We start from the raw sequence: 27,791 nt of genomic DNA, 5'->3' as shown, positions 1-27,791 counted from the left end.
GCCTGATATTGTGAAGTGCTGAGTGCTCTCAACTCCTGGTGATATCAGCGAGAGCTGAGGGTTCCCAGTACTATACTCTTGTTTTTTCTCTGGGTCTCAATTGTGATCACCAGTGGCACGCTTTTCCCCCTTTCATTCCACTGCTGCATTACAGCACATTGGGAAACCCAGCATGACATCAGCCAGGAGGCCTCTGGCTTCCTTGATCAGGTACTGGTATTTTCAGGCATTGGCCGGAGATGGTTTGCCCTGCAGCATTTCTTCTCATGTCAGGTGGTTTGGAGCACTAGTCACTACAAGACCTGATCGGCCCAGCACCTTCCTCCCTTCTCTGAGCCCAGCTCTAATTGCCTACTCCTCTCTGGCTTAGCCTCTCACCGTGAAGTACAGGGCTAAGAAGATGTTTGGCATCACCACCTCCGTCTAGCCCAAACCAGCTGCAACAAGCATTTGGGGATTTCTCAAGTCAGTAATTTGCATGTGTTTATGCTGTTACCAAATCTATAATTGTGTCTGTTGAATAATTCAGGTCAGAGGATTGTCTTGCTGTTCCCTTTGTATTATAGGTATCAGACTAGCATGTTTCCAAGGGTAGATCGCTATTGGGCTAAACCATTCTGGCTATAATCCCTTGTAACTGGGAATGATCAGTCACAAGGCAATGGAGAATCAAGAAGCAGGGCTATTACTATTTCTAGCCCTTGTAGTTGTGAGCTAACGACATATTACATCAGGTATATACTCAGGAATCAGAACAGCCTGTGCTCTTGTTACCGAAGGAAACCCTTTTTTATAGACAGGAAAAAAATATCAAATAGCTATTATAAACCGCCACTTACTGCTCCTTATCTGTACGCGTCAGACAGAATAGACTATCACTGTCTCTGTGTCTATGTTCCAGTTCCCCTTTCAACGTGTCTACGCTGGTCGTCTGGACACCCATCCAGACAGGCTTGCCCGGCTAGCTCAAACCTCGGGGAAGTAGCTCAGGAAGAAATGTGCAACAAAAGACTCCTGCCTCTTATCCACAGTCTTCCCACTCAGAATCCTTCCACCTCCCACTTCTTGGATCAGCTGCTGACAGCACTCAGAATGCACCCTCGTTCTGCGGAGGCAGCTCCTGGGTGATTCTCCCTTGCAAACACCTTGCAGACACTTGCAAACACTTCAGAGTAGGGTGACCAGACGTCCCAATAAAATCGGGACTGTCCCGATATTTAGTTGTTTGTCCCGCGTCCTGACCAATGTACCATTTGTCCCGATATTTTGCTTCGGCGGCACTCTGGCTTTTTTTGTTGTTGTTGCTTGGGGCGGCAAAAAACCTAGAGCCGGCCCTGGTGCGGGGTGAGCCTGTGGCTGCCCCCCCATGTGTCCCGATATTTTGTTCTTGTCATCTGGTCACCCTACTTCAGGGGAGCCACAGTCCTACTCTTCTCTGGGATGATTTAGTTGGGGATTGGTCCTGCTTTGAGCAGGGGGTTGGACTAGATGGCCTCCTGATTATCACTACAAAATGTTTTTTTTTTCCTCCCCTGCTGGTAATAGCTCACCTTACCTGATCACTCTGGTTACAGTGTGTATGGTGACACCCATTGTTTCATGTTCTCTGTGTATATAAAATCTCCCCATTGTATTTTCTACTGCATGCATCCGATGAAGTGAGCTGTAACTCACGAAAGCTTATGCTCAAATAAATTTGCTAGTCTCTAAGGTGCCACAGGTACTCCTGTTCTTTTTGCAGATACAGACTAACACGGCTGCTACTCTGAAACTTTCCAACCCTGATATGCTATGAGTCTATGATTCTCTCATCCATCTACCCCTAAGAAAAGGTTTGTTCATTCCAGGTAGGCCATGAGGGCTCACTGCATGTCCCTTGGCAGGACCACTGATTCTGAGATCAGCAAAAATTAGAGAATGTTTGGTGTTCTGTCTGCAGACCTGATTTGTAAATGCTGCACGGTGCTTTCCCAGCACTTCATGTGGAGTGTCTGTCTCCCAGGAGATTACATGACGACAGCAGCCTCTTTAGAAAGTTATTGTGGGGAGTGAAGAGATTGCTGTGATGTGTGTGCGTGTGATACAGGAGAGGGTGTGTAATTGCAAGGTAAGGCAAAGTAATGCTATTTTGAGGAGCCTTGAATTGCTGATCCCAGGGCTCCCGTATCCTGCCTTTTGTTCCTCATTTAAAAGAATGTAAATCCTGGCTAAATTCAGCAGATAGAAGGGAGAATAAAGCAGATTCATCTGCTCACGTGGAAATATCTCATGGGAGCATGGGAGGGAAATGAGACATGAAACAACCAGAACAGACAGTATATTTGTATAGAAATGGTGCACAGAGATCTCTCCCCATCCTCATCCAGAAAAAGAAACTAGCCTCATGAGGACAGCCTGCTCTGTGAAACGATCAATCTGCCTGACATCAGTATGCAGTGTTTCTTCCCCAGGGACTTACAAGGTTGTGACCCAATCATGCGTCAACTCTTATAAATACTACTGATACTTTGTACCTACAAAGCACCTTTCTTCCAAGGATCTCCAAGCCCTTTACAAACAATAATGTTTCCTAAAACCCCTATGGGCAAGTCAGAATTATCACTCCTGTTTTACAGAAAGGAGAAGTGACTTGCTCAAGGTAGCAGAGCTGGAATGTGTTCTTAGCTCTTTAGGGCAGGGACCTTGGGTGAGATTCTGTGCTATGTTCCTAAGAGCTTTTAAGCCACCTTTGTGCCCTCCTGATCCTGAGCTACTCTGTGGACTGGAGGGTTTCAGAGCAGCTCTTAGCATAATTTTGACAGCCCTGGGGGCTTGTCTAAGTCACAGCAGCCGCCTAGGACTGCCCCATGGGCTGCTGCACTGCCTGGAATCTCTGCAGCACTGCGTGCCATGTCTCTGCGCCTGGCATGCCCTCTCCTGCCTCTGGCATCCCCCCTAATGCCAAGGCTTGCAAAGGGTCCTCAGATGCATTCCTGCACTGGGGAATCCTTTTAGAGCCCTTTTACATTGCTCTGGCTGTCTTACCCAATGTAAAGGGGCTGAAGATCTTGGCCCCTCTCTCCAGACCTGTCTGTAAAATGCCTAGCACACTCTTGACGCTATACAAATAATAAGTAAGGCTGGGTCTGCACTGCCACTTTCAGCGCTAAAACTTGAGTCGTTCAAGGGTGTGAAAAAACACACCCTTGAGCAACAAAAGTTGTAGCACTGAAAAGCGCTTTATTGCTGGGAGCTGTGCTCCCGGTGATAAAACTCCCCCTCCCCCCCCCCCCCCCCCCGCTCGGGCTGGGGTTTTTTATATTGCCGGGAGAGCTCTCCCCCCACGATAAAGCGTGTCTACACTGCCCATGTCTCACGTTACCGTGGCCGCGCTGTGCAGTGTAGACATACCCTGAGAGCCTTAACTCCTGACTGCCAGCCAGGCCCCTGCTCTAATCCCACCCATTCGGATTTTCCCCCATCCAGTCCCTTCCCCCCGCTTTAACTTTCTCTGCGGTCCCTTCGTGAATAAACAAGGACTTTTCCCTAAACTTCTTCCACACCAGGACATAGGCTATGACCTATTGGTAGCTGTCCCAGCCCCATGTGTGTGTGGGGGGGAGTCCCTCGGGCACACACGATCCAAAATAAAAGTGCTGCTCATGAGAGAGGGTTTAAGCTTCACTGTTGGAATGAACTGTAGGATTCACCCCTAACGGCTCTTTGTCCACCCTGCAGCTCTTTTGAGTCAAAAAGGTGCAGACAGGCCGGAGAGGGAGAGGAGCAGGCATTCATTTACCACATCTCTGGGTAACCAGGAAAGGTGGGGGGCAGGGTACGTGGCAGGAGCCGGAGTTTCTCTTTTAAATGACACAAACCCAAACTGGCTGGGCTGTTTGACGCCGCCACAGAATATTCCGGGCTGGTGTGAGTGTGTCCTTGGCACTCCCCGCTTCCTCAACACAAACGGTCCCACCGTGAGAGGGGAGTTTCGCAACCCCCAGAGCAGACTAAGCAGGCAAGCTGCACATTTCCTGGTAGACTCTGCTTTCACCCTCCATCTTACAAAGGGCTTTTCTTTAGTACGTAGCCAGAGGCCTTTCCTCCCTGCAGCCTTGTGACTCTGACAGATCGCTTTGTGTGTGTGTGTGAATTCATCATCACCCATCAAAGCAACACTGTGGGTGGAAGAAGGGAAGTTTCAGGCCTACCATGTCTCACCCACTTCTCTTACTTACTGAATGCTGATTGTGTGTGGTGCTGTACAAAGAGAAAGATGCACAAGCCATGCAGCACAGTTGAGGATAATCCTTTGGCAAAGGGTTCAGTACCACAGCAGTGCAGGGTGTTGTTGGTTTGTTGCCAAAAGGCTTCATGGAAGATGTCTCATTTTAAGGCAGCTTTAAAAGTATCTGTGTCCAATCCTGCTCTCATTTAAACAGAGAAGAGCTGGAAGATCTGAAGTCAGTAGTCATTCCAGATTTATGCCAGTTTAAGTGAGAGCAGAATTTGACCCTCTCATTTGGGGTTTGCTCTCTGTTTCACTGTGGCTTTTAAAATCTCCCTCATTTTTTTTTCATTTCTCTCTAAGGCGAACAGTCAGAACAGGAGACCACTCCAAAGCCATGTGATTTCTTTGTAATTCCTAGGTATGAATAAGCTGATCTGCAGATTCTGGAGAATTTCCCATTGGCTCTCCTCCTCCCTTCCTTAACAGCAAACTTCCTTGTTTATTCTCCTTCCCAATAAGGGTTTTCTTCAGTTTGAATAAAAACAAACCGTTGGGTCTGAACTGCTCTTTGGTCAGGAACATGCTGAGCGAGCGGGAGCCTATAAACTCCTGGCAAAGGCTGAGGAAACTCTCCACAAAGAAAAGGAGTACTTGTGGCACCTTAGAGACTATCCAATTTATTTGAGCATATGCTTTCGTGAGTACAGCTCACTTCATCGGATGCATACTGTGGAAACTGCAGAAGACATTATATACACAGAGACCATGAAACAATACCTCCTCCCACCCCACTCTCCTGCTGGTAATAGCTTATCTAAAGTGATCACTCTCCTTACAATGTGTATGATAATCAAGTTGGGCCATTTCCAGCACAAATCCAGGTTTTCTCACCCTCCGCCCCCCTCCCCCCCCCCCGCCCGAAACTCACTCTCCGGCTGGTAATAGCCCATCCAAAGTGACCACTCTCTTTACAATGTGTATGATAATCAAGGTGGGCCATTTCCAGCACAAATCCAGGTTTTCTCACCCCCCCCCCGCTCCAAAAACCACACACACAAACTCACTCCTGCTGGTAATAGCTTATCCAAAGTGACCACTCTCCTTACAGTGTGTATGAAAATCAAGGTGGGCCATTTCCAGTACAAATCCAGGTTTTCTCAGCAGGAGAGTGAGTTTGTGTGTGTGGTCCAAGGAGTTTTCCACTGCATCTCACAGTCAGTCTTATGTCTAATAAAGAGGTGCATCCTTCAGAGCTAGAGGGCTCAGCATACAATATCTCACCTTGATCCCAGCAGATGTTAAAAACAAGCATGACTGTGATATACTTAATTTTATGCAAACTTGGTGTGGCCCTCAAGTTCCGGTTAGGAAAGGTCTTTGTCATTTTGGGGATCATCCTGCTTGTAAATGGCTTTTTTGTGTGTGGTGGGATTATGTGCTGGTCCTGTCATCATTTTCAAGAGCTTTCCCGGTTTGATTAGATGGTGCCGAAACACCCTGGAGAGTTGATCTGCAATTTTTTGATATGTGGTGGCAACCGGGTATCGGCTGTTACTGTTTTGTGGTACCAAGGTGTCATCAAGACTTATGATGAGCTGACGTGGTGCAGAGGCATCATCAGGCGGTGTATGGCACTGATATATAGATATGGCGTGGCCCTGAGGTTTCATGGCACGCTGGGTCGTGCTGACATGCGAACGTGACATGGCACCGAGGTGCCACCGGGCATTGTGTGTTGGTGGCACGATGGCACATCATGGCACTCCGTGGCGAGACTGGCTGCCATGACATGGAACCAGGGTGCCAAAGGGGCGCGTGTGTACCACTGGCACGTTGTCATCAGTGTCATGGGCCAGCGTGTGTCAATGACATGTTGGGATGTCATCGTGCGGTGACGCCGGAGCTGTAAGCAAGCTGCGGTGGCCGAGGCTGTCAGCAAAGGAAGGGACCAGCCTTGAGACGGGGCAAAGCTTGGGCTGCGCATCCCCACTTCCAGGCCCCTCCAGAGAAACGTGGGGCCCACCCCGTGCCATTTCACCCCAGTTACAGGCGTTTAGGGGGCCCCCCTGAGCTCAGGGCACATTAGGGTGACCAGAGAACAAATGTGAAAAATCACGACGGGGCGGGGGTAATAGGTGCCTATATAAGAAAAAGTCCCAAATATCAGGACTGTCCCTGTAAAATCAGGACATCTGGTCACCCTAGGGCACGTGTTCCTGCTCTTCCCCCCCCCCTCCAATGAGCCCTGCCCACTTCGCTGGCCATGTGCCCATACCCAAAATGGCCGCCTTGGCGGCCGAGCGCCGTCACGTGACGAGCCCCGCCGCTGCCGCGGGGGCGGGTCTCCCCGCCCCGTGCGCCTGCGCAGTGAGGGCGGGGTGTGAGCGCCAGTCGCTGCCGAGGGGAGCCCGCAGAGCGGCGCCTCGGGCCGCCGCTGAGGGGATCCGTTTGTCTCCGCAGGCCGCCGCGCCGGGCCCCGCCATGGGCTCCGAGAAGGACTCCGAGTCCCCCCGCTCCTCCTCCATCCACGCGGCCGCCCCCACGTGCCCCAAGCCCGGCGGCCGCCGCCGCCGCCGCCTCTCCTTCCAGAGCGTCTTCTCGGCCGCCGCCGCCTCGGCCTCGGCCTCGGGCGGGGTGCGGGGCCGCCGCCGGGCCAAGGCCGAGCCGCCGCCGCCGCCGGCCCCCGCCCCGGCCGCCCCGCCGGCGGAGGCGGCCCCGGCCGAGCCCCAGGCGGCGGCGGCGGCGGCGGCGGCGGAGGGCGGCGCGGGGGAGCTGGAGTGCCCGCTGTGCCTGGTGCGGCAGCCGGCGGAGAACGCGCCGCGCCTGCTCTCCTGCCCGCACCGCTCCTGCCGCGCCTGCCTGCGCCAGTACCTGCGCATCGAGATCACCGAGTCCCGCGTCAACATCTGCTGCCCCGAGTGCAGCGAGCGCCTCAACCCCGCCGACATCCGCCTGCTGCTCAGCGACTCGCCGCGCCTCGTCGCCAAGTACGAGGAGTTCATGCTGCGCCGCTGCCTGGCCGCCGACCCCGACTGCCGCTGGTGCCCGGCCCCCGACTGCGGGTGAGTCCCGGGGCGGGGGCGAGGGTCTGGCCTGGGGGGCAGGGGGGCTGGCACCCCCTTCTTTGGGGGGGCGGGGCGGGGGGAGCCCGGGGGGCTGGCACCCCCTTCTTTGGGGGGGCGGGGCGGGGGGAGCCCGGGGGGCTGGCACCCCCTTCTTTGGGGGGGCGGGGGGGGCTGGGGGAGCCCGGGGGGCAGTGGGCCTGTCTTTAGATGAAAAGCCCCGTATAAGTTTTTTAATATTCACTATTAGTGACACACAGGACTGTTTCTTCTGTTATAAGCCTATTCATCCCCCTAGAGGCACACCTCTGTAAAGAAAGGAGCATGGTCTAGTGGCTTACATGAATTTTTCTGACTCTGTGATCTAGAGCAAGTCACTTAGCCTCTCCTCAGCCAGCTGTGAACTAGACTATGTATACTCGACCTTGGGAGGAGGGTTGAGTCTTAGTAAATATTCCAAAAAGTACTTTGAGATTTTTTACTAAGTATTAAGTTAAATCAGAGCCCCCATCTTGCCAAAATCCTTTTCCTGCCCATACCTTTCTATGTTTTGCAGATACCTAGACCTTTTTTTTATAGATTCAGGTGGATAGGCTTTAGTTTGTGTAGGAGGCTAATAACTGGTTATTAGACAGTGCTCCCTCACTATAAAGCTGATCTTGCAAACCAAGGGAAGTGAGACCATGGGTTGTGAGAGCATGGAAAAGTTAGATATGAAGTGCCACCTTTCCAGAGAATGTTTCAGAATTAGTTCCTAGGGGTTTTCAGTTATGATCACATCCTTGTTTCTCTAATTTAAAAGCAAGCTTTATTCTGAAATAATGGGAAGTATGGTGTTTCCTCTACTATGTGTGCTGCTGAGAGCTAAAATAGAGTTGGTGAACTATAGAAATGATTTCCACACCTGCAGGAGGAACTGTAAATTTTGGTTTTCCTAAGTGCGGGAAATCTTTACCAAGCTGGCACCAGGCTGTTGAAGCACCATGGTGGAGGAATAATGTTGAATCATATTGACTCATTCACTATTTGCTTAAATGAGGAACTGTCTAACTGGCCAAAACTCAGTCCATCCAAACATGGTGACTTTCTAGATTAGCTTATTGTTGCTTTCATTTTCTCTTTAAACTAGGCTTATATAGGCTTCTGATATAGCATAAGCACAGGCTTGTTGGTAGCAGGGATTTTGTATTTTATCTATCCAAGAATTCAGCAGAAACAAACAGGAGGCTTAAAATACACTCCCAGCTAGTGGGGATGTTACGGGAAGTTTTGTCCTAGGGTTCAGAGCAAAGGTGGCAAGATTCCTAAGATCTAATCACAGCTTTGTAACAAACTTTGACTCTGGGAAATTGCTTAACCTGGATCCAATGAAGTGAGCTGTAGCTCACGAAAGCTTATGCTCAAATAAATTTGTTGGTCTTTAAGGTGCCACAAGTCCTCCTTTTCTTTTTGTTTAATCTCTGTGTCTTAGGTTACCTGTTACATGGGTGCATGTTACACGCTTGCTGTGTAAGGATTTATTTACTATTAAAGCTTGTTCCTTGGGGGCTCAAGGTTAAGTTAGTTTAAAACAATCAACGTTTTTGATATTGCTGTTTAGGGTGACTTGTAGGCATTGCAGATCAGATTATACTCCTGACATAGTAATGCCCTTGGAATCTGCCTTGCTACTCAGCTAGAGAAAATGTAGTTACCACTTGCTGAGTTGTCTCTGTTTTACTGATGTGATGTTTATTGGTATTTGGTTTAAAATGTAAACACACCAAAGCCAATTGAGACTGCCTGGCCAGTAAAGATGTCCCCTGCATGGCCCCTAGGGACATTACTTTTTCACTAGTAGTCTATAATGTATACCTGATAAAGTTGCTGCTGTGGCAGGCTTCTGAAGGCTAGTGTAACATTGATCTTTGTTGTGCAAACAGTTGATGCCATCTGGCTGCCCTTGCCCAGTGAGCCAACAGTTCGTACATAGGCAGCTTATAAAAGGTTTCAAAATAAACTATAGAGTTGATATCCCCTCCCCTTCCTCTTAGAAACCAACAAGCTGGCATGGCTCACTTTGTGGAACTAGGCCAGTAGACAGGGCATCCCTGCTATCTTTCTTGTTAGTGACACTTTAACAAAGGCTGTCAGAGTCAGTCGGGTGGTGGGAAGAGTTTATTTACCCTAAACTCATTCTTCCTGGCAAACTTGTCTAGCTGTCCTTGTGTAAAGCCATGAATACCAGTTATTTTCAGTGTCTGGATAGATGGTTCACTTTCCTGTGGTACTGGTGGGTGAGCTTGAATGGCTAGTATGAAGGACTGGTGAGCAGACTTGGTCTCAAAAGTTCTGATGAATGTTATGCCCTCTCCTTACCACATCACACCCTATTCAGGAGTGTGGAGAGTTGACTTGTTTCTCTCCAACCATACATGTAGTTTTGAGAATAATTTACCAAGAGTCTACTGGACAGATGTGTTCCAAAACACAAGCCATGTGGCATGCAGCATCCTGAATGGCATGCCTCTGCATCCCACCCATGCTCCAAACAACTTCATAAGTGAGCAAGCTTAGCTATGCTTTCTAGAAAGGTAAAATATAGATGTAACATTAGAATCTGTTTCCATGGCAATGTTGATCTTTTGGAGCACTGTCAGCTCTTCAGACAAATACAGATTTTTGTCTGCCCATTGCAATCAGCTGGTGCTGCTGACTGGTATATGTCTCACTATATCTCTACTAAAGGCTTAGGGAAACAACTGAACTGTGTAGGCTGAAGCTAAGTGAAGGAAGCAGCTGAACATGATTGTGGTGAGGTAAGCAATCCCTCAGAGCAAATGGAGGAGCAGGCCAGGCATCTCAGCTGTGTGAGAGTAGGCTAAGAGCAGCACTCTGTAGTAATATTGGGGTTTAAGGTAGAGGCTTGCAGCCACACCTGGGATGTGGAAAGATCAGGATACTCCTTGTCATGCCAAGAGCTGTAGTTATACCTGGAAGTGACTAATTGTTAAACTGCGGGCATGTGTCAAAGGCCAGGTGAAGAAGGATGCACACATGTTAACCATTCAGACCCTGCAATGCTTGGTGTAGCCGGATGCCATCCGTCTTCTGGGTAGAGCCTTTGATTGGCCTCTTTAGCTGGACTTAAGAGTTCCGTCGTGTTTGTGTTGTTTGTTTTTTTAGAGGCTAAAAAGCATGTAGTTCACTCCACACCAGTGAGCTTGTTGCTATTAGTTGCTATTTTAACTCTGGGACTAAAAATTCAGTGCTTAGTAACTGTTCTGGGACTTTGTTGAGAAAACAGGACGGTCTGAGATGGCCAGAAAAGCTTCAGAATTCTCTAATGCAGGGACAAGTTCAGTACATGGTAAAGCTTCTTAATGTAGCATGTTGAGCTCTCCTGGGCCTCCTGGTAATATAGTTGTCAGGCCCCAAAATGGCTATAACAGCTGGCATCAAAGTGTTTTCTTTAGAAGCTGTTAATGTCCTACACTTGAATGTCTCTCTGCTAAGGAGTTTGCTGTAGCCTACTGGTAGGAGGTGAGGCTGAGTGGGTAAGATCCCTCTGACAAAATGTTCAGTAATCAAATGTAGCTTGAGTTAATATTTTTCCTAGGTTGCCTGCATCCCCTCTCTCCTCTAGCATTGGTCTTGAATGCCAGAAATACAGTAGCTGTTTGCACATGGAGGCCCTACAGTCCTGTCGTTCAGTTCCTGATCGTAAGCAGGGAGGCACTGTTTGTCTTTAACAGTTATGCTGCACCCAGGCAGGGTCAAATTGCTCAAACTCCCACGGGATATGAATCATTGTGGTATGACACATTCAGCAGTTCTCACGCTGCTGCTTCAGAAGCTGCAATGCTACTTCAATTCCATAGGCTCTAAAAATAAACCAATGGCGAGAGAGAGAGACAGAATACCTCCACTTATAACACAAATGCTGCAGAAAAGAGAATAGTCACCCTGACTTCTGTCAGTGTTACAAGTCAGCTTCCCGAGAGCAGTGCTCTGTGTAGTGCATTGGAGCTCATCCATGTGAGTTTCCTTGTAGATGTGCCAGCTAAATCTCCACATTACCAGCTCAAACACAAGATGATCTCCCCCCATGCTCCCCTCTTCTTCTCAGTCTTCTAGTTCTTTCTGTAATTGGTTCGTTTAAGACTGGCCTATGAGAAAAGCTGCAGAAAGCCAAGGCACCCTTTCAATTATATTTCCTGCTAAATTGGGAGGATATAAGTGGAGGACTGTTCTGCATAAACACTTCTTCGTCTAGAGATCACCCAGAGCTCCCTTCCCGAAGTAGCTGCAGCTCTAAACTCCTTTTGTACATTTTTTTTAAAAAGTGCCAATCACTGTTTTTGTAACATGACAAAACAAAGATACAATTTAGTTTCATTAGGTCCTTCTAGAGCTCCTCACACTTCTTTCTGGGCTTGACTAATGGAAGCAATTAGGACAACTAGCAGATGAATGTCAGTATAAACAAATGGAAGGTAATGTGCATTGGAGGGAGCAAGCTGAGTTAGTCATAGGTAGCAGAGTCTGAATTGGCTATATCCACTGAAGCAATAGAACTTGTAGACTTGGAGGTCAAGAAGTTAAAGCTGGACAAACTTAGAATAGAAATAAGGAGTAAACTTTTAACAGTGAGGTTAATTAACCATTGGAACAATTTACCAAAGGTCATGGTGGATTCTTCATCACTGACAATTTTTAAATAAAGACTGGATATCTTTCTAAAGAACGCTTTAGGACTTTTTCCAGGAAGTTGTATGACCTTCCAGTCTGACCTGCTGTATAACAAAGATCACAATTGTCCCTTCTGGCCTTGGAGTCTATAAAGAAAGAAATCTGTTCAGTATGCAGTGGTGGTCAAGAGAAGGCTGTCAACAGGTACAGAGAGGAACATTAGATACATCATTGTATAAATGGCATCCTTGCCTCATGTAACTTAATGGTGGTCACCTAACCTCAAAACCCATAATAGAAAAGATCCTTGGAATTGGAGAAGTCAAGAATTTAAAGAGAGCTTGTACAGAAAGAGCAAGCTTCCATATCGGGAGAAATAGTAAAGCTTAATTTGGAAAGGAGACAAGCAAGAGGACTTGATAGTGAACCCCAGTCAAGCATTGTGATTTACCTGTCCCATAGTTAGGGCCCTACCAAATTCATGGTTCGTTTTGGTCAATTTCACAGTCATCGGATTTTAAAAATAGTAAATGTCATGATTTCAGCTATTTAAATCTGAAATTTCAGGGTGTTGTAATTGTAGGGGGCCTGACCCAGAAAGGAGTTGAGGGGGGAGGGTGTCACAAAGTTATTGTGGGGAGGGGGGAGTTGCAGTACGGCTGCTCTTCTGCAATGCTGCTGGCGGTGGCACTGCCTTCAGAGCTGTGCGGCTGGAGAGCGGCAGCTGCTGGCCAGGAGTCCAGCCACTGCCAGCAGCAGCGCAGGAGTAAGGATGGCCTGGTATGGTATTGTCACCTTTACTCCTGCGCTGCTGTGTGCAGAGCTGGGCCCTCAGTCAGCATGTGCTGCTCTCTAGCCGCCCAGCTCTGAAGGCAGCACAGAAGTAAGGGTGGCGTGGCATGGTATGGCATTGCCACCCTTACTCCTGCGCTGCTGTTAGCAGGCCGCTACCTTCAGAGCTGGGTGCCTGGCCAACAGCTGCTGCTCTCCAGCCACCCAGCTCTGAAGGCAGCACAGAAGTAAGGGCCGCAATACCGCAGCCCCCCTAAAATAGCCTTGCGGGCCCCCCCCGCAACTCCCTTTTGGGTCAGGACCCCCAAAAGGAAACCCTGGTCTTTCCCAGTGAAATGTATAGTATAGGGTGAAAACGCACACAAGACCAGATTTCACTGTCCGTGACACATTTTTCATGGCCGTGAATTTGGTAGGGTCCTACCCATAGTACAGAATTGCATTAATCTCCACTGTATAAAAGTAACCATCTTTTACTCACTGCTGCAGGCTACTGAAACGTCTGTTTTAAATATTAAAGTGAAGAAACAACTATGGAAGCGTAGGTTTCAGAGTAGCAGCCGTGTTAGTCTGTATTCACAAAAAGAACAGGAGTACTTGTGGCACCTTAGAGACTAACCAATTTATTTGAGCATAAGGTTTCGTGAGATACAGCTCACTTCATCGGATGCATTCAGTGTAACATCTCTAATTGGACCCTAGCTAAGTTAAAAATGACAAGCATAACTGATCTTGAGCTTCAGGGCGTAAAAGTGCATCAGCTAAGGTCAAGGAGAACTTATTTTTCCTTTTTCATGTCTCCATCCCTATGCGTATCCATGGTAGGATTGCTCAACTGGTGAGTTGAATTAGGGTGGTGTCTCAGAGGATGGTATCATTATCTACCTGATTAGATAGTGGTATATTCTAGCCAAAGTGGATGTCTACGTCCTTTACAACTAATCCTTTATCAACCTGATGAGGGTGCTTCAGAATTAGTTGTTAAAGGCTGCAAATGTGTATTGTGCCAAAGAAATAACATGCCTCTGTCCTGAAAAATCTGTTGTTCTGAATGCATAGGAGGGAACTAGCGAGGGATCCATCTACTAAAATTCAGCTGCCTCTGAGGTTGGGTGGCAGTGGCTATTCAGCAGCAAATCTCGGTGTTACCCAACAGATGGGCCACTGAAGTGTTCCGGTATATTGATTCCTGCGTTCCTAAGATAACTTTCTGGCTTGACTGATTCTGGTATCTTTGTCATCTTCAGTTACGCTGTTATTGCCTATGGCTGTGCCAGCTGCCCCAAGCTGACTTGTGAGAGGGAAGGCTGTCAGACTGAGTTCTGCTATCACTGCAAACAGATATGGCATCCAAACCAGACCTGCGATATGGCCCGTCAGCAAAGGGCTCAGACGCTGCGGGTACGGACGAAGCACGCCTCGGGCCTCAGTTATGGACAGGAATCTGGACCAGGTATGAATTAACAACCTTCTTATTAGCCAGTATGAATTATGTCCGTGAAGCCAGGAAAGAGATCCACCTGTTTTGCAGCACTTCCTGGAATCAGAGTGGGGGGTATTAACACCTGGCAGGGAGCACAACCACTTGGCACAGATGAAGGACACCAGCAATATTGGATCTGGTCAGCTCTGATGCTCAGCACAGCTTCCTTCCCTAGCCAGTAATGGAGTAAAAATATTTGGCCTGACAGGCTAGTTCCACAAACTACTAATGGAATTAAAATTTGAGGTTCCACAATTGCAGGACCTAATTGCATATGGTCACCATATTCTGCATGTAGTACCTCCTGACCTGTTACAATAAGCAGCTACTTTTTGGTTTGCTTTGATCTTTTAGATGTTCTTAAAGCTCTTGCTGATCTCAATCTCAAACAGGAACAAGAGAGAAATTTTACCCTCTCAGAATGTGAGCTCCATTTTGTCTGCTGCTGTGAGCAATAGCAGCACTAATACCTAACCCAGAATAGGGAATTTAGCTCCCAGCTCTGATAAGTATTAGTAATACCATTATTTATAGGGGAGAGATGCCAAACCATTTGGCTGGTAAAGAGCTGCACTCTAGATCAGCAGATATTCTGATTAAATAGTGCTTTTAAAAAGGTATCAGTGATTCAGAAAGTGAACCATAAGATCAGTTAATAGATTCTTTCTCCCCCAAACAAAGCATGTATCTTCTCCTAGCATGCTACTCATTATAAACACATTGTTCCATTTGCACAATAGCTGGCTTTTGTGTGAGGCTGTAAATGTTTTTAAAGGTGGCTCAGCTGTTACTCCAGACTAAAATATGCCTGAAATGTACAGAGCCCTGATAATGGACACCATAAACATTGCAGCCACTGCAAGACAAAATTCCCAACACAAACCAACAAGCAAAAATCAACCACTGATCACTATTTGCTGCCAAAGGGAATTTGTGGAAGTGAGGCCTTTAACAGAACTTAGCCATCAGCCCTGGGGAGATTAACTCCAGAAAGAGAGGTTCCTTCTGTGTAGTATAAGTTGGTCTCAGAGCAGCTGAGTCCCAGACTGTTCAGAGCTTTAAAGATTGCTACCAGCACAATGAACTGTACAGGGAACGATTGCATAACTTTGATCATAGATAACATTTCAGAGTGACTTATTTTGTAAATGGCTATAAAGGGGCATCTGTCCATCTCCTTGTTGTGTAGTAACTGGTGGATGCCAGTCCCTTTAAATGACTAAGTACCCAACTGCGGGCACAGATTAGATACTTACCCACCAATACACTAAGATTTTCTTCTGTAATCGGACACAATTTACACCCACAAAGAGGCATATGCCTTTCAAAAGCGTGGGTCACAATTTCTCTGCTGTCTTGTCCTCCGGATAGAAGAATATAGAGAACACTCTTGGCCCTTAAATCATGTTAGTGGTGAAGTTTAAAAATGGGTGATGCTCTGGGCTAGCTAGCTAGTATGGGGCAAGCACAACTCTTTCATAACCACCTCCTTTTATGATGTAGAAAACACTTCTTAAAATGCTGTTCTGCTGGTGTACGCTGGCCAGACAAACAATACTAACTTGTTTTAGAGGAATTAAGTGCCAGCGTAGAGGTGGCTCCCTGCCTTTATCCTGTAGCACTGAAGGATGTAATCAGAACCAGACACCTTTGCTTTATCGCTTTGATTAAGGAAAATAATAATCTGTTCGCCTAGATGGGCAGAGTTTGACATGCATTATCCTCTTGAGCCCACCCTCCCCAAACAAAAGAACCCCAGTAAATTCCTGAAGATGGCTAAGGTGTATAGAATCTGACTTGATCCCTTCCTTCTTCCCCAAAGCCGATGACATCAAGCCATGTCCACGTTGCAGTGCTTACATTATCAAGATGAACGATGGGAGCTGTAATCACATGACTTGCGCAGTGTGTGGCTGTGAATTCTGCTGGCTGTGTATGAAGGAGATCTCAGATCTGCATTACCTCAGGTGAGATGGGGAGCAGAATCCTCTGGGCCTCCTGTTGCTAGAGTATGATGTTTGTTTATATTTTTGTATTTAATGTATTTTAATTTTTCCAGCTCCTCACAAACATCCCCCCCGCCCCCCAACACATTCCTGATCAGTTGGAATAGGAGGAAAGCTCTGAGTTTCCTCACAACAGTAGTGCACAATGGTCCCTCCTGACTGTGGGTGGTCTCCACTGGTGGAACAATGTGAGGAAGCTCTTAATGGGATGAATGTTCAGTGTAGTCCCCTTCACACTGTGGGGGCATCCATTCTTGATGGTCAACTGGATCTGGGGAGAAGGAGCCTTTCTTGCACAGTATCCACACATTGACACATGTCATATTTTTATGTGGATATTGAAAAGACAACTTATTTCCCCTACAGTCCCTCTGGCTGCACGTTCTGGGGCAAGAAGCCGTGGAGTCGCAAGAAGAAAATTCTCTGGCAGCTGGGCACATTGATTGGTGCCCCTGTAGGCATTTCCCTCATTGCTGGCATTGCCATTCCTGCCATGGTCATTGGCATCCCAGTGTACGTTGGGAGAAAGGTAAGCATGTTGGGGTGGAGATCAGAACTAATGGAATGAGCAGACTGAAACATTCTCTCTTGGGAATCATAGGTGTTTGTCAAGGACTTTAGGCTAATGGTAAGTGTGGGATCTTTCCATACAGCTGCTGGAAACCCAGCTGGCTGTTAGGCCAACTGAGGATCACTATTTCTTGGGTTTCATACGTAGTGAGTGTGGAAAGTATGATGACTTGACAGCCCTGGAGACTGAAGTTCTCAGTCAAACGAATATGTGCCTCATGGGCACTGACAGTGAAAGGTTCACATTGCTCTGCCAGTATGCCTCCACCTTGAACCCAGTGCATCCCCGTAGAGAGGGGAACTGTGTATCTAATTCTTGGCCTCTGTGGTGGCTCTTGTGCCTTGGGATTGTCCAATAATAACTGAACCCTGATCCCTCACCTCACTTCACACAAGTTATCAACCAGATCTGATAGTAATGACTGTCTACCAGTCTGTCCTAGATTTGTACCAGTGACTAGAGGTCAGAGGCTTCATGTTCCCTGAGTCATCCTGTCCCTTTGCCTGCCTCTGTTGGTGGACCGGCATTAGGTGAAGAGGGAGAAACAATGCTGCAATGGAACTTTCTCCAGCTTGTCCTTACTCCTGAACAGACGCACTGGCTACATCTGTTTGAGAGGGTCTGTGGGTGGGATGGAGGTACATAAGATTGGCCATCAAACCAATGGCCCATCTAGCCCTGTATCCTGTCTTCATCAGTGGCCAATGCCAGATGCTTCAAAGCTTCAAAGTTTTTTTTATTGATCCATCCCCTGTTGTCCAGTCCCAGCATCTGGAAGTCAAGGGCTTAGGAAAACCCAGAGCGTGGGGTTGCACAACTGACCCTGTTGGCTAATGCCCATTGATGGACCTATCCTCATCAGTGGCTATTATGGGGGATTTTAAGGGTCATGTGACTGGCATGTGTGGCAAAGTTGTAAGGTCATGAGCATATTAGTTTTTCATGCTAGTGGATGCTCAGTGGCCAGGCTGTCCGTTTTCTCACCTGTTGATCCCTGCTCTCCCCAGATTCACAGCCGTTATGAGGGAAAGAAGACGTCTAAGCACAAGAGGAACTTGGCCATCACCGGTGGGGTCACCTTGTCTGTCATTGCATCCCCAGTTATCGCTGCTGTCAGTGTTGGTAAGTAGACAAGGCTGATTTTCCTTGTGGTCAGTCATTGTTCATAGCTCTGCTCCTCATGTGTTGCTCCTCTTCTATTCTGACAGATATTGGGCAGGAATGACCAAGGGTAGCCCACAAATTCCTACAATATCCCTGTTGGTTGCTTTCCCACTTATGTAACATGCTGCCTGCAGAGGCTGCAGGTGCTGGTGTCTGTGGCTTAAGACTGAGCACTGTGTAAAATGCTCCCTGTAGTGTTAGTACCAACAGTTCGGCCAAAGAAACTGGTTTTTATGCAAGTTTGATATGCTGGCAAGCTGCCACTGCAATCTTCATGGAGTCAACTTGTTCTTTGGCCCTATCCCAAGACTGAGATTGTTCCGCTGCAGGTTTCCTTACTCTGTGCTGGAATTGGGTTCCCTTGTTCTGTAGTGTGATGGTCTCAGCCATTATTTCTATGATAGTGACACCTAGGAACCCTGTCATGGACCAGGACCCCATTGTGCTAAACGCCGTGCAAACACAGAACAAACAGGTGGTCCCTGATCCCAGAGAGTTCATGCTGCCCATCCGGCATGCCTCAGTCTCATTGTCATCTGATATTCCTCTTGACCCGCTGTGTCCTCTGTCGCAGGTATTGGAGTCCCCATCATGCTGGCCTATGTCTATGGTGTTGTGCCAATTTCTCTCTGCCGAGGAGGTGGCTGTGGAGTCAGCACAGCCAATGGGAAGGGAGTGAAAATAGAGTTTGACGAAGATGATGGACCTATTACAGGTGATTAACTTTTCACTATCTGTCTGTGTAATCTGAAGGGCTGAGAGGAAACAAGCTAGGCCTCGCTGTGGGATTGTCCCTTGGGATTAATTGGGGTGGATAATCAGCCTTTTTCAGTATGTCAAGATTTCTAGCTTTCACTTCCTTGCCACTGTTTCAAGGCTAACCCTTCAAAGTACACTCTGCACTCTTAACACAAAGCTTGTGTGAAGCACCATAGTGCCTTTCCCTGGGAGATCCCCAGCCCTCTTCCCTGCTGGAGATTGAATCTGAAATCTGTCTTGAAAATGTTGCTGTCTGATGTGTAACCTTAACCCAGAGATGGGCAAACTTTTTGGCCCGAGAGCCACATCTGGGAATATAAATTGTATGGCGGGCCATGAACGCTCACAAAATTGCGGGGGGGGAGGACTCTGGGATGAGGCCAGAAATGAGGAGTTCAGGGTGTGGGAGGGGACTCTGGGCTGGGGCAGGGGAGTGGGGTGCGGGAGGGGGTGAGGGCTCTGGCTGGGGATGAGGCCTTTGGGGTGTAGCTCTGGGCTGGGACCAAGGGGTTTGGAGGGTGGAAGGGGGATCAGGGCTGGGGCGGGGGTTGGGGTGCGGGAGTGGATGAGGGCCCCGGCTTGGGGTGCAGGCTCTGGGGTGGGGCTTGGGATGAGAGGTTTGGGGTGCAAGAGGGTGCTCTGGGCTGGGATCGAGGGGTTTGGAGGGTGGGAGGGAGAGCAGGGCTGGAGCAGGGGGTTGTGGTGCAGGGGGAGGCTCCAGGGAGAGCTTACCTCAAACGGCTCCCGGAAGCAGCAGCATGTCCCTTCTCCCACTCCATGTGGAGGCGCAGCCAGGCGGCTGTGCATGCTGCCCCATCCGCAGGCACCACCCCTGCAGCTCCCATTGGCTGTGGCTCTGGCTAATGGGAGCTGCAGGGGCGGCGCTTGGGTGGGGGCAGAGTGGAGCCCACTGGCTGTCCCTATGTGTAGGAGCCGGAGCGGGGACATGTCGCTGCTTCCGGGAGCCACGTAGAGCGGCCCCTGACTCTGCACCCCAGCGGGAGCTTGCGGGCCAGATCCAGCCCATGAGCATAGTTTGCCCAACCCTGCCTTCACCCCTAACGGGATGCCAATGGCAGTTCCTTTACACTGTTTAATGTTCAATGTATCTTCTTTGCCTGTCTCAGTGGCAGATGCTTGGCGAGCTCTGAAGAACCCTAGTATTGGTGAGAGCAGCATCGAGGGACTAACTAGTGTGTTGAGCACCAGTGGGAGCCCCACGGATGGGCTCAGTGTCATGCAGGGCAACTACAGTGAGACAGCCAGCTTTGCTGCCCTTTCCGGTGGTACCCTGAGCGGTGGAGTCCTCTCAGGCGGAAAGGGAAAGTACAGCAGGTAACTGAACTGACTCGGATCATGGCAGTGAAGGGGCTGAAGGGTCACAAGGCCTAGTCTGTGGGGAGGCTTGTTAGCTCGCCAGGGATCTGTTTGGTTAGTGGGTGGCACCACTGATACTTGGAGTCTAATCTCAGTATCGCTTTTTAAACCTCTTGACGTATGGTAGAATCAGGTCCAATAATCTCTGCTTCATCTGTTCCCCAGCCTTGTCCCTGTTGCAAGAACACCAAGTAACTAGCAGCCACAGCACAATCTGGTTTGGTTATCTTTCTCCCCCAGCCTTTCTAGCTCCTTAATGGCAGGAGATAGGGTTTGGGGTTGATTTGAGGAGCAGCAGAGATATACTAGTTTGCCATATAAGGCTCTTGCAAACATCTTGCCGACCTAGCCTAGTGCTTCAAATGGCTGTTATTCCCTAATAGCACTTAGTGATCAGGACTCGGGAGGGCCTGCCTCCAGTTACAAGGTTACACCACAGGTTTCCTCTGAACCTGCCTCTGAGTCATTCTGGCCATGTAATTGGAGACACGGGTCGAAATGAAAGCCCAGAATATAATCATAGCTGTGTGCTGGACCTGGAAATCCGCCTTGCACAGGAACTGCATGAGTCATGGGTATAAACCCAGTCTAACTTCGATATGGAAAACAGACTGAGGAAAGAGCTCAGCCAAATGGAGGCACTAATGAGGCTAATCTAAAAGATTAATCTGATTTTAAACTTCTTAGTGCAGACCTGGATTAGCGCACAGAGCCACCTGTCTCCACAGCTCCCACTTGCTAAATGACTATTGTTCCTGTAGTTTTCAGAAATGAGCTAGGCTGTTCTGTGGCCCCTGGCTGTGTTGATGACTCTGGATGTTTCCCAACTCTTCCCAGGCTGGAAGTGCAAGCAGATGTACAGAAGGAGATTTTCCCCAAGGATTCTGTAAGTCTCGGAGCAGTTAGTGACAACGCCAGCACGCGGGCTATGGCTGGTTCCATCATCAGTTCATACAACCCGCAAGACAGGTACCTAAACTGCCAGTGCACAAGAGTGTGGGTCATATGTGGTGTGGTGGGGGGTGCGGTTTGAGGGCTGTGGAGAAGGTGCACGTTGGGAACTTTGATCTTAATGATTGAAGGTCTATGCAGAATCCCGCACGCTTTCTTTTCCTTGGTTAGGTCAAGAAGCATTCTCCCTTCACCTTCCTTTCCAACTATGTTTGTACTTCAGTATCATTCACCACCACTAGCAGAGCTTGTGTTGACGTCCCTGGGGCAGCTCGGACTCACTTCAGTTCTTCTGTCCTGCGAACTCAGCAGAGACTCCCTTTTTTCTAGTCTGTACCTGTGTCTGTTGGAACTCTGTAGGTGGGATGATTGTACCGTACATATGGTGTTCATAACTGCACCACCCGTCCAGGTAGTGTTAGTGGTTCCTTCCACTATAGGACATGATTAAGGGTTGGTAATTGGAAACAATGGGACACGTACACGGGGAAACTCAGTAAACATGCATGGGTTCCAGAGACTGTCCGAATACCTTTAGGGTTATGTATCATCATACAGTAACCTGCCAAACCAGTTGGGCACAGCCCTTCCTTGCTAAGCAGTGCTCTCGTGTCTGGAGTTGTGGTGTGAAATTACAACATATTTCCTCTAGCAAGGTCTCACTAGCTAGAAGGGAACATTTCCTTGCCTTAGTCTTGCACAGAATGAAGGCTTGGGACTGTTGGAAGCAAACTGTATTCCATATAGGTTAGTGATAGGAATTTGGATCCAGGGTTGTTCCTGCCTGTGCCATTGTATCTGCCTCAGTTTCCCTAATTACAAAAGGGGAATAATCTGAGTGTAAATTATTGTAGATTGCCAGTTGTGGCAGCGTGGTATGGTGAATGGCACTCCCATACTTGCCTCAGTCACGAAGCTTTCTGTTGAAAAAGTGCTCAAGATAACGTGCTAATATTAATAACCTGAGACTTCCACTGTAGCTGGTAACTAACCAAAGTGGTGCTTTTTTCTGCAGAGAGTGTAATAACATGGAGATCCAAGTGGACATAGAGGCCAAACCTAGTCACTACCAACTAGTTAGTGGCAGCAGCACAGAGGACTCTCTCCACGTCCACACCCAGATGGCAGAAAACGAGGAGGAGCAGGAGCAGACATTCAAACACCAAAGCTGTGAGCAGAAAGACTGCATTGCCAGCAAAACCTGGGACATCACCCTGGCACAGCCTGAGAGCATACGGAGTGACTTGGAGAGCTCTGACAGCCAGTCAGATGACATGCCAGACATTACCTCGGACGAGTGTGATTCCCCCCACCCTCAGACTGTCGCCTGCCCACAGACCCCAAAAGCCAGAGGTGCGGAGAGCCCAAGTGCCCATCTGAGCCAGTGTGCCCAAGAAGAAGGGCACAGGCCAGAGGAAATAGTCTCTAAACTGGAGTGCATTGAAGCCAGAGTATGAAGTTGCCTCCTCCAGAGAAGCACGCTTACAGTCACTGCATCCTTTGTAGAGGGTTGTGTCCCTTGTTGGCTTCTGTTTCTGATTCTCTGGCCAGCTTCCCTGGTCTGACCCTGAGGGGAAAGATGCCATTTCTTACATGATTTAAAAACAAAAACAAAAACCCCACCCTCGTTTTTAATTTATTGGTTCAAGCGCTCTGAAAGATGTCTGAGTGTACCTATGTATGTGTGTGCGTATACTGTGTCTGCAAAACTACTAAAGAATTGTTTTAATAAAGATTTCTGTTGTAATTCGACTTACATCCATTTCTTCCTCGTCAGATCTAAAGAAGCAAAATCCCTGTGCTCAGTGGCTCTCCATTTGTTTCTCTGCTCAAGCTGCTGGTGGAATTGCTGCAGTAGCTCAGGCTTCCATACAAACAGGTGTGACTACGGTTACAAATGTTCCTGGTTTGAAACTGTGTTGTGGCAGGGAGGCCTTATTCTCCCTCCATGTGTCACTTCATCTAATGTCACTGAGGAATCTAGGTAGTCTGGGGGGTGGGGGGGGGGAAGGTTGGTGTGTATTGTCTGCTCTCTAGAGGCCACTGTCTGACTTCTCGAATTGCTACTTTGGCCTAATTCTAGATGAGATTTCTGAGCCAGCACATTCTTCACTGTACCTAATGAACTCTGTCTATGGAGCTTATTCCCGACCTATGCTTTCTGGAGTGAAGAATAGGGCTGCAGTGGACAGAAGGAGCCATTTGGAGGTGAACATCTCCAGAATGCTGTGGAGGAATCTAAATCAGAACAGAACAATTGCATGCTGTATGACAAAGCAGTGACAACTCTGCATCTTCCTGTCCTGCTTGGCGGTGCTTCCCTGCTAGTAGTGTGGAGTTCTAACGCAGCTATACGCTCTGTCCCTCTAAACTGCATCTTCTCTCTCCCCCTCCTCAGCCAGCCAGGCAGCTACTGTTCACTGCATTTTGTAAATACAAGAGGCCACTTAGCGAACGGAGGTTGGAGTGGGACTAGCCGAATGCTGTTCTGGCTGAGCTTTGCTGTGAGCCAAAGGTGGCTTGCTAGTGTCACTGGGAGAATGGACCTGCTTTCCCCTCCCAGTGAGCGGAGCTAGCTGCAGAGCAAGGACTGATGGACGTGAACTTCTGGAAGGTTCAGGTAAGATTTTGGTGGTGGTACTTTGGATAGGGCAATATGGAGACTGCAGCATCCACCCAGCATGTCCCTGTCTGTGCTACAAAATCCAGCGAGTGCTGAAACAGGCCCATTAGTCAGTCAGTGCGATGCAAATTAACAGGAACCTTTCCTGACTTCCTCATCTCTGGGTTGAGCAGCTGCCCAATCAAGAGCAAGGGCCTGACCCAGAGACCAGGATAATAAGGAATGAGACTGGTTTCAGAGTAACAGCCGTGTTAGTCTGTATTCGCAAAAAGAAAAGGAGGTCTTGTGGCACCTTAGAGACTAACCAATTTATTTGAGCATGAGCTTTCGTGAGCTACAGCTCACTTCATCGGATGCATGCCGTGGAAACTGCAGCAGACTTTATATACACACAGAGAATATGAAACAATACCTCCTCCCACCCCACTGTCCTGCTGGTAATAGCTTATCTAATGTGATCATCAGGTTGGGCCATTTCCAGCACAAATCCAGGTTTTCTCACCCTCCACCCCCCCACACAAATTCACTCTCCTGCTGGTGATAGCCCATCCAAAGTGACAACTCTTTACACAATGTGCATGATAATCAAGTTGGGCCATTTCCTGCACAAATCCAGGTTCTCTCACCCCCTCACCCCCCTCCAAAAACCACACACACAAACTCACTATCCTGCTGGTAATAGCTCATCCAAAGTGACCACTCTCCCTACAATGTGCATGATAATCAAGGTGGGCCATTTCCAGCACAAATCCAGGCTCTCACCCCCCCCCCTTTTTTTTTCCCGGGGACACACACACACACAGGGGGGGGGGGGAGCCTGGATTTGTGCTGGACATGGCCCTTCTCACCCTCACCCCCCCCGTGTGTGTGTGTGTGTGTGTGTGTGTCCCCAGGGAAAAAAAAAGGGGGGGGTGAGAGAGCCTGGATTTGTGCTGGACATGGCCCACCTTGATTACCATGCACATTGTAGGGAGAGTGGTCACTTTGGATGAGCTATTACCAGCAGGAGAGTGAGTTTGTGTGTGTGTGTGTGGGGGGAGGGGGGTAGAGGGTGAGAAAACCTGGATTTGTGCTGGAAATGGCCCAACTTGATGATCACTTTAGATAAGCTATTACCAGCAGGACAGTGGGGTGGGAGGAGGTATTGTTTCATGATCTCTGTGTGTATATAATGTCTGCTGCAGTTTCCACTGCATGCATCCGATGAAGTGAGCTGTAGCTCACGAAAGCTCATGCTCAAATAAATTGGTTAGTCTCTAAGGTGCCACAAGTCCCCCTTTTCTTTTTAAGGAATGAGACTGCAGCTCTGGGGCTGACTCAGGTTAGCCATGTACCAGGGACAACTTGCGGGAGAAATGGGGTGAGGTGAAGCAAGTACTGTAAGTAATACTCCAGCGCCCCCTACCAGGGAGTGCTGGGAATTGCAGTAGTGACTGCCAACTGCCATAGTTGAAAGGGAATAATAGCCCACACCCTAAAGCAGGAGTGGGGATTACAAAACCCTGACACAAGCAATAGAGAAAACAGATGTGCAGATCCTGTGCTCAGCTGAGGAAACTTTTCATATCCTCGTTTAGTCACAACTAGTTCAGCTGTTCTGCTGTCATCACAGGTGTTCTGAACATACCTTGTTCTTGTGATCTTTGTAGAGAGTTGCTCCTAGTGAGGAGGGTGGTTGAATGTGGCTTGGCCACAATGGGAGAGGCACAGAGGCGGTGGCAAACACCTTGATCGAGAGCGGGTAGCAGGGTTAGAGGGACCTATGTTTAGAAACAGGGCGAGGTGGGGGAGCCACTGGATTATCCAGTAGCCGCAGACCTAGAATCGGATTAAGGCTGTGTGGGGTGATATGGTCCTGCTTCCCAGGCTGTGTGAACAGTCTGCAGTATTTCACTCACCCCTGAAGTCGATAGCTGGAGATGGGGGGAGACCTGCAGATACAGAGCTGGGAACAGGGTGTGGCCGCAGCAAGGATGGCACAAAGCGTAACTGCACAGCAATAGCATAGAGACCAGAAGTGGTGGCGGTGAAATGTTTGGCGGCATGGATTACAATAGAACTTGTAGCCTTGGGTGCATGACTTTGGCAATTGCGAGTGAAGAAAAGACATGGGAGAGGACCACTTCAATCATGAGTCTTTCACTCTTGCCTCCCTGCTTTCCTTTTGTCAGCTGGTTAGGTGGAGTTTGGGCATCTTTCACACAGAAGTGATCCTTGTTGGTCAGTGTTCTGCTCCTGTCCCCATAGAGGTGCAGTGTTCTTCACCTCAGTGCGCATCTCCTTCACTGTGTCCCATCCTGTCACCACAGGAGACCATACAGTGCAGGATGGCTGCCTAGTAAGGAGGTATTTGTTAGGCAACTCAAGTGTCCATAGGAAGGAGAAACTGAACAAAGCCTTACACAGGGCACAAGGCAAGGCACGTAGTAACAAGACATCCCAGATGGAGAAAAGAGTGCCCAGCAGGCACTGGACATCCGCGGCACTGGAGTAGGAGAGAGGCTGTGGTAACGAAATGATGGAGAAATTTCTAATGACTGAGTAGGACAAGAGGTGGGCCTGGAGCTCAGACTGAGAGGTGAATTATTAACAATGTCTGTCTGGCTACATGGTGGCACCTGCCTAATACTGTAGCTGTGGAAGGATTTTGAAAATACCTTCTTAAATAGGTTATACCACTTCAGTAAGAATTCAGCTACCTCCTGAGTTCTTTCATTCACAGCTTGGCTGTGTTTCTAATGGAGATTGCACGGGATAAAATCCTGGTCCCATTAAATTCATGGGAGTTTTGTCAGCTTAGGGCCAAGATTTCACCCATACTCTACATTTGGAGACTTGATTTCTGGTTTCTTCTCCCCATGGGCTCTGATTGGGACCACTTTGCACACAGCTCTTAAGTACTGGATCTCTCTGGTGCATCCATCAATGTCACATCTAGGCACTGAGAGACTGCAGAAACTGTAAACCTTTTGAGTAGGAAGGTTCTGCTGTGAAACGAGTGTGTGCAGGCTCTCCTGGGAGCTGAAATCCCTGCGGGGGGGCTGTGCTAACCATCTGCAAGGAGAAGTCCACAGAACATTAGCAGCAAAACTGCTTAACATTGAGTGAGCGAGTGACCTAAGATGCCTGGATACATCAAAACCGCCTTGTGGTTTGGGGCTGTGACAATGGAACATACAATCCAACTGAGCTTGTGACCAGCTCAGAGAGGCCCTCCCAGCTTTTGTCCAAGAGAGGCCCTGCATGCACCATGGGGTGAGATGTGCTGTGAATACCCAGCACCGAATCCCGGCAGCAGCCCTGTGTGATGGACAAGTGCGATCAGGGTTTGATTTATGGTGGGACCGAGTATGGTTATTGCTCGTGTGGGTCTAGCAGTGTTTCTGTGATCAGAGTGTGAAAGGATGGCTTGAGAGCGGCAGTTGTAGGTCCCCAGGGTGGAGTGAGCTGAATCCTTGCTCATAAAAGTCAAGGAAACCATGGAAGAGCCCCCCTAGCATGACTTCAGCTGTAAGATGCATGAGGGTGCCTTAAAGCCAGCACTTCCTGAAGAATGTTTAGTACACTTTTGGGGAAAGCCTATGTGCAAGTCAGGGGAGGGGTAGGGTGCAGGGTTGCTGGGACAGGCATGACATGGTGACCCTGGTATAGAAATGTCGATAGAATCACCACCCTGGGATAGAGTTTGAAGTGTGCAGTGTTACCGCCTTCAAGATGGGGAGGTCAGCAGGGTGCGTGGACACCCCCAAGCAAGAAGACTGAGGAGTCCTGGAGATTGGCAGCTGAATGTAGGTGGGAGGCAAACTCCCGGTGTAAGTAGCAAGTTGCCTGCATGGTATAAAACCCCTATGTTGGGATTTCTGTTAAAACTTTACTCATGTCGGGGGCCCAGCTCCCTCGCGCCAGAATCCCACTGCACTGCAGACTGCCCCTTTAGGCTGGGAGCCAAGGAACCTGGAGCCACAGGATCACAAGGAAGCATGCAGTGTCTGGCCCATCTGCAGGGAGAGGCCTACATACCTAGATCACTGCAGCCAGGAGATGGAAGCTGTGGTGGGTGGGGTTTGAGCTCTGAATCACCTTTCCTGGGGAAGGTGGAGTTTAGCCCTTTGTTCTGGCCTG

General features: G+C 48.7%; 1 protein-coding gene across 2 annotated transcripts in view; it reads left to right on the top strand.

The window, feature by feature from the left end:
• RNF19B (ring finger protein 19B) overlaps positions 1-22,793 on the top strand; it is a 33,027-nt gene extending 10,234 nt beyond the window's left edge. Inside the window, exons 2-10 of one of the 2 annotated variants that reach the window (XM_084609732.1) lie at positions 6,671-7,272; positions 13,983-14,188; positions 16,041-16,185; positions 16,591-16,753; positions 17,803-17,917; positions 18,534-18,674; positions 19,846-20,053; positions 20,933-21,064; positions 22,062-22,793. In XM_084609732.1, the coding sequence (XP_084465858.1) occupies positions 6,692-7,272; positions 13,983-14,188; positions 16,041-16,185; positions 16,591-16,753; positions 17,803-17,917; positions 18,534-18,674; positions 19,846-20,053; positions 20,933-21,064; positions 22,062-22,503 (2,133 nt within the window). In that variant the 5' untranslated portion in view covers positions 6,671-6,691 and the 3' untranslated portion in view covers positions 22,504-22,793. Of the gene's footprint in view, positions 1-6,589; positions 7,273-13,982; positions 14,189-16,040; positions 16,186-16,590; positions 16,754-17,802; positions 17,918-18,533; positions 18,675-19,845; positions 20,054-20,932; positions 21,065-22,061 lie in introns of those variants that run through there. The other variant, XM_084609731.1, reaches the window with a different exon arrangement.
• Positions 22,794-27,791: the final 4,998 nt, after the last annotated feature.

This window comes from Lepidochelys olivacea (genome assembly GCF_965140295.1).
Source record: "Lepidochelys olivacea isolate rLepOli2 genome assembly, chromosome: 19".
In the NCBI taxonomy this organism is placed as follows: Eukaryota; Metazoa; Chordata; order Testudines; family Cheloniidae; genus Lepidochelys; species Lepidochelys olivacea.
The sequence above is the reverse complement of the archived record's forward strand: the minus strand, read 5'-3'. Positions and strand labels throughout refer to the sequence as shown.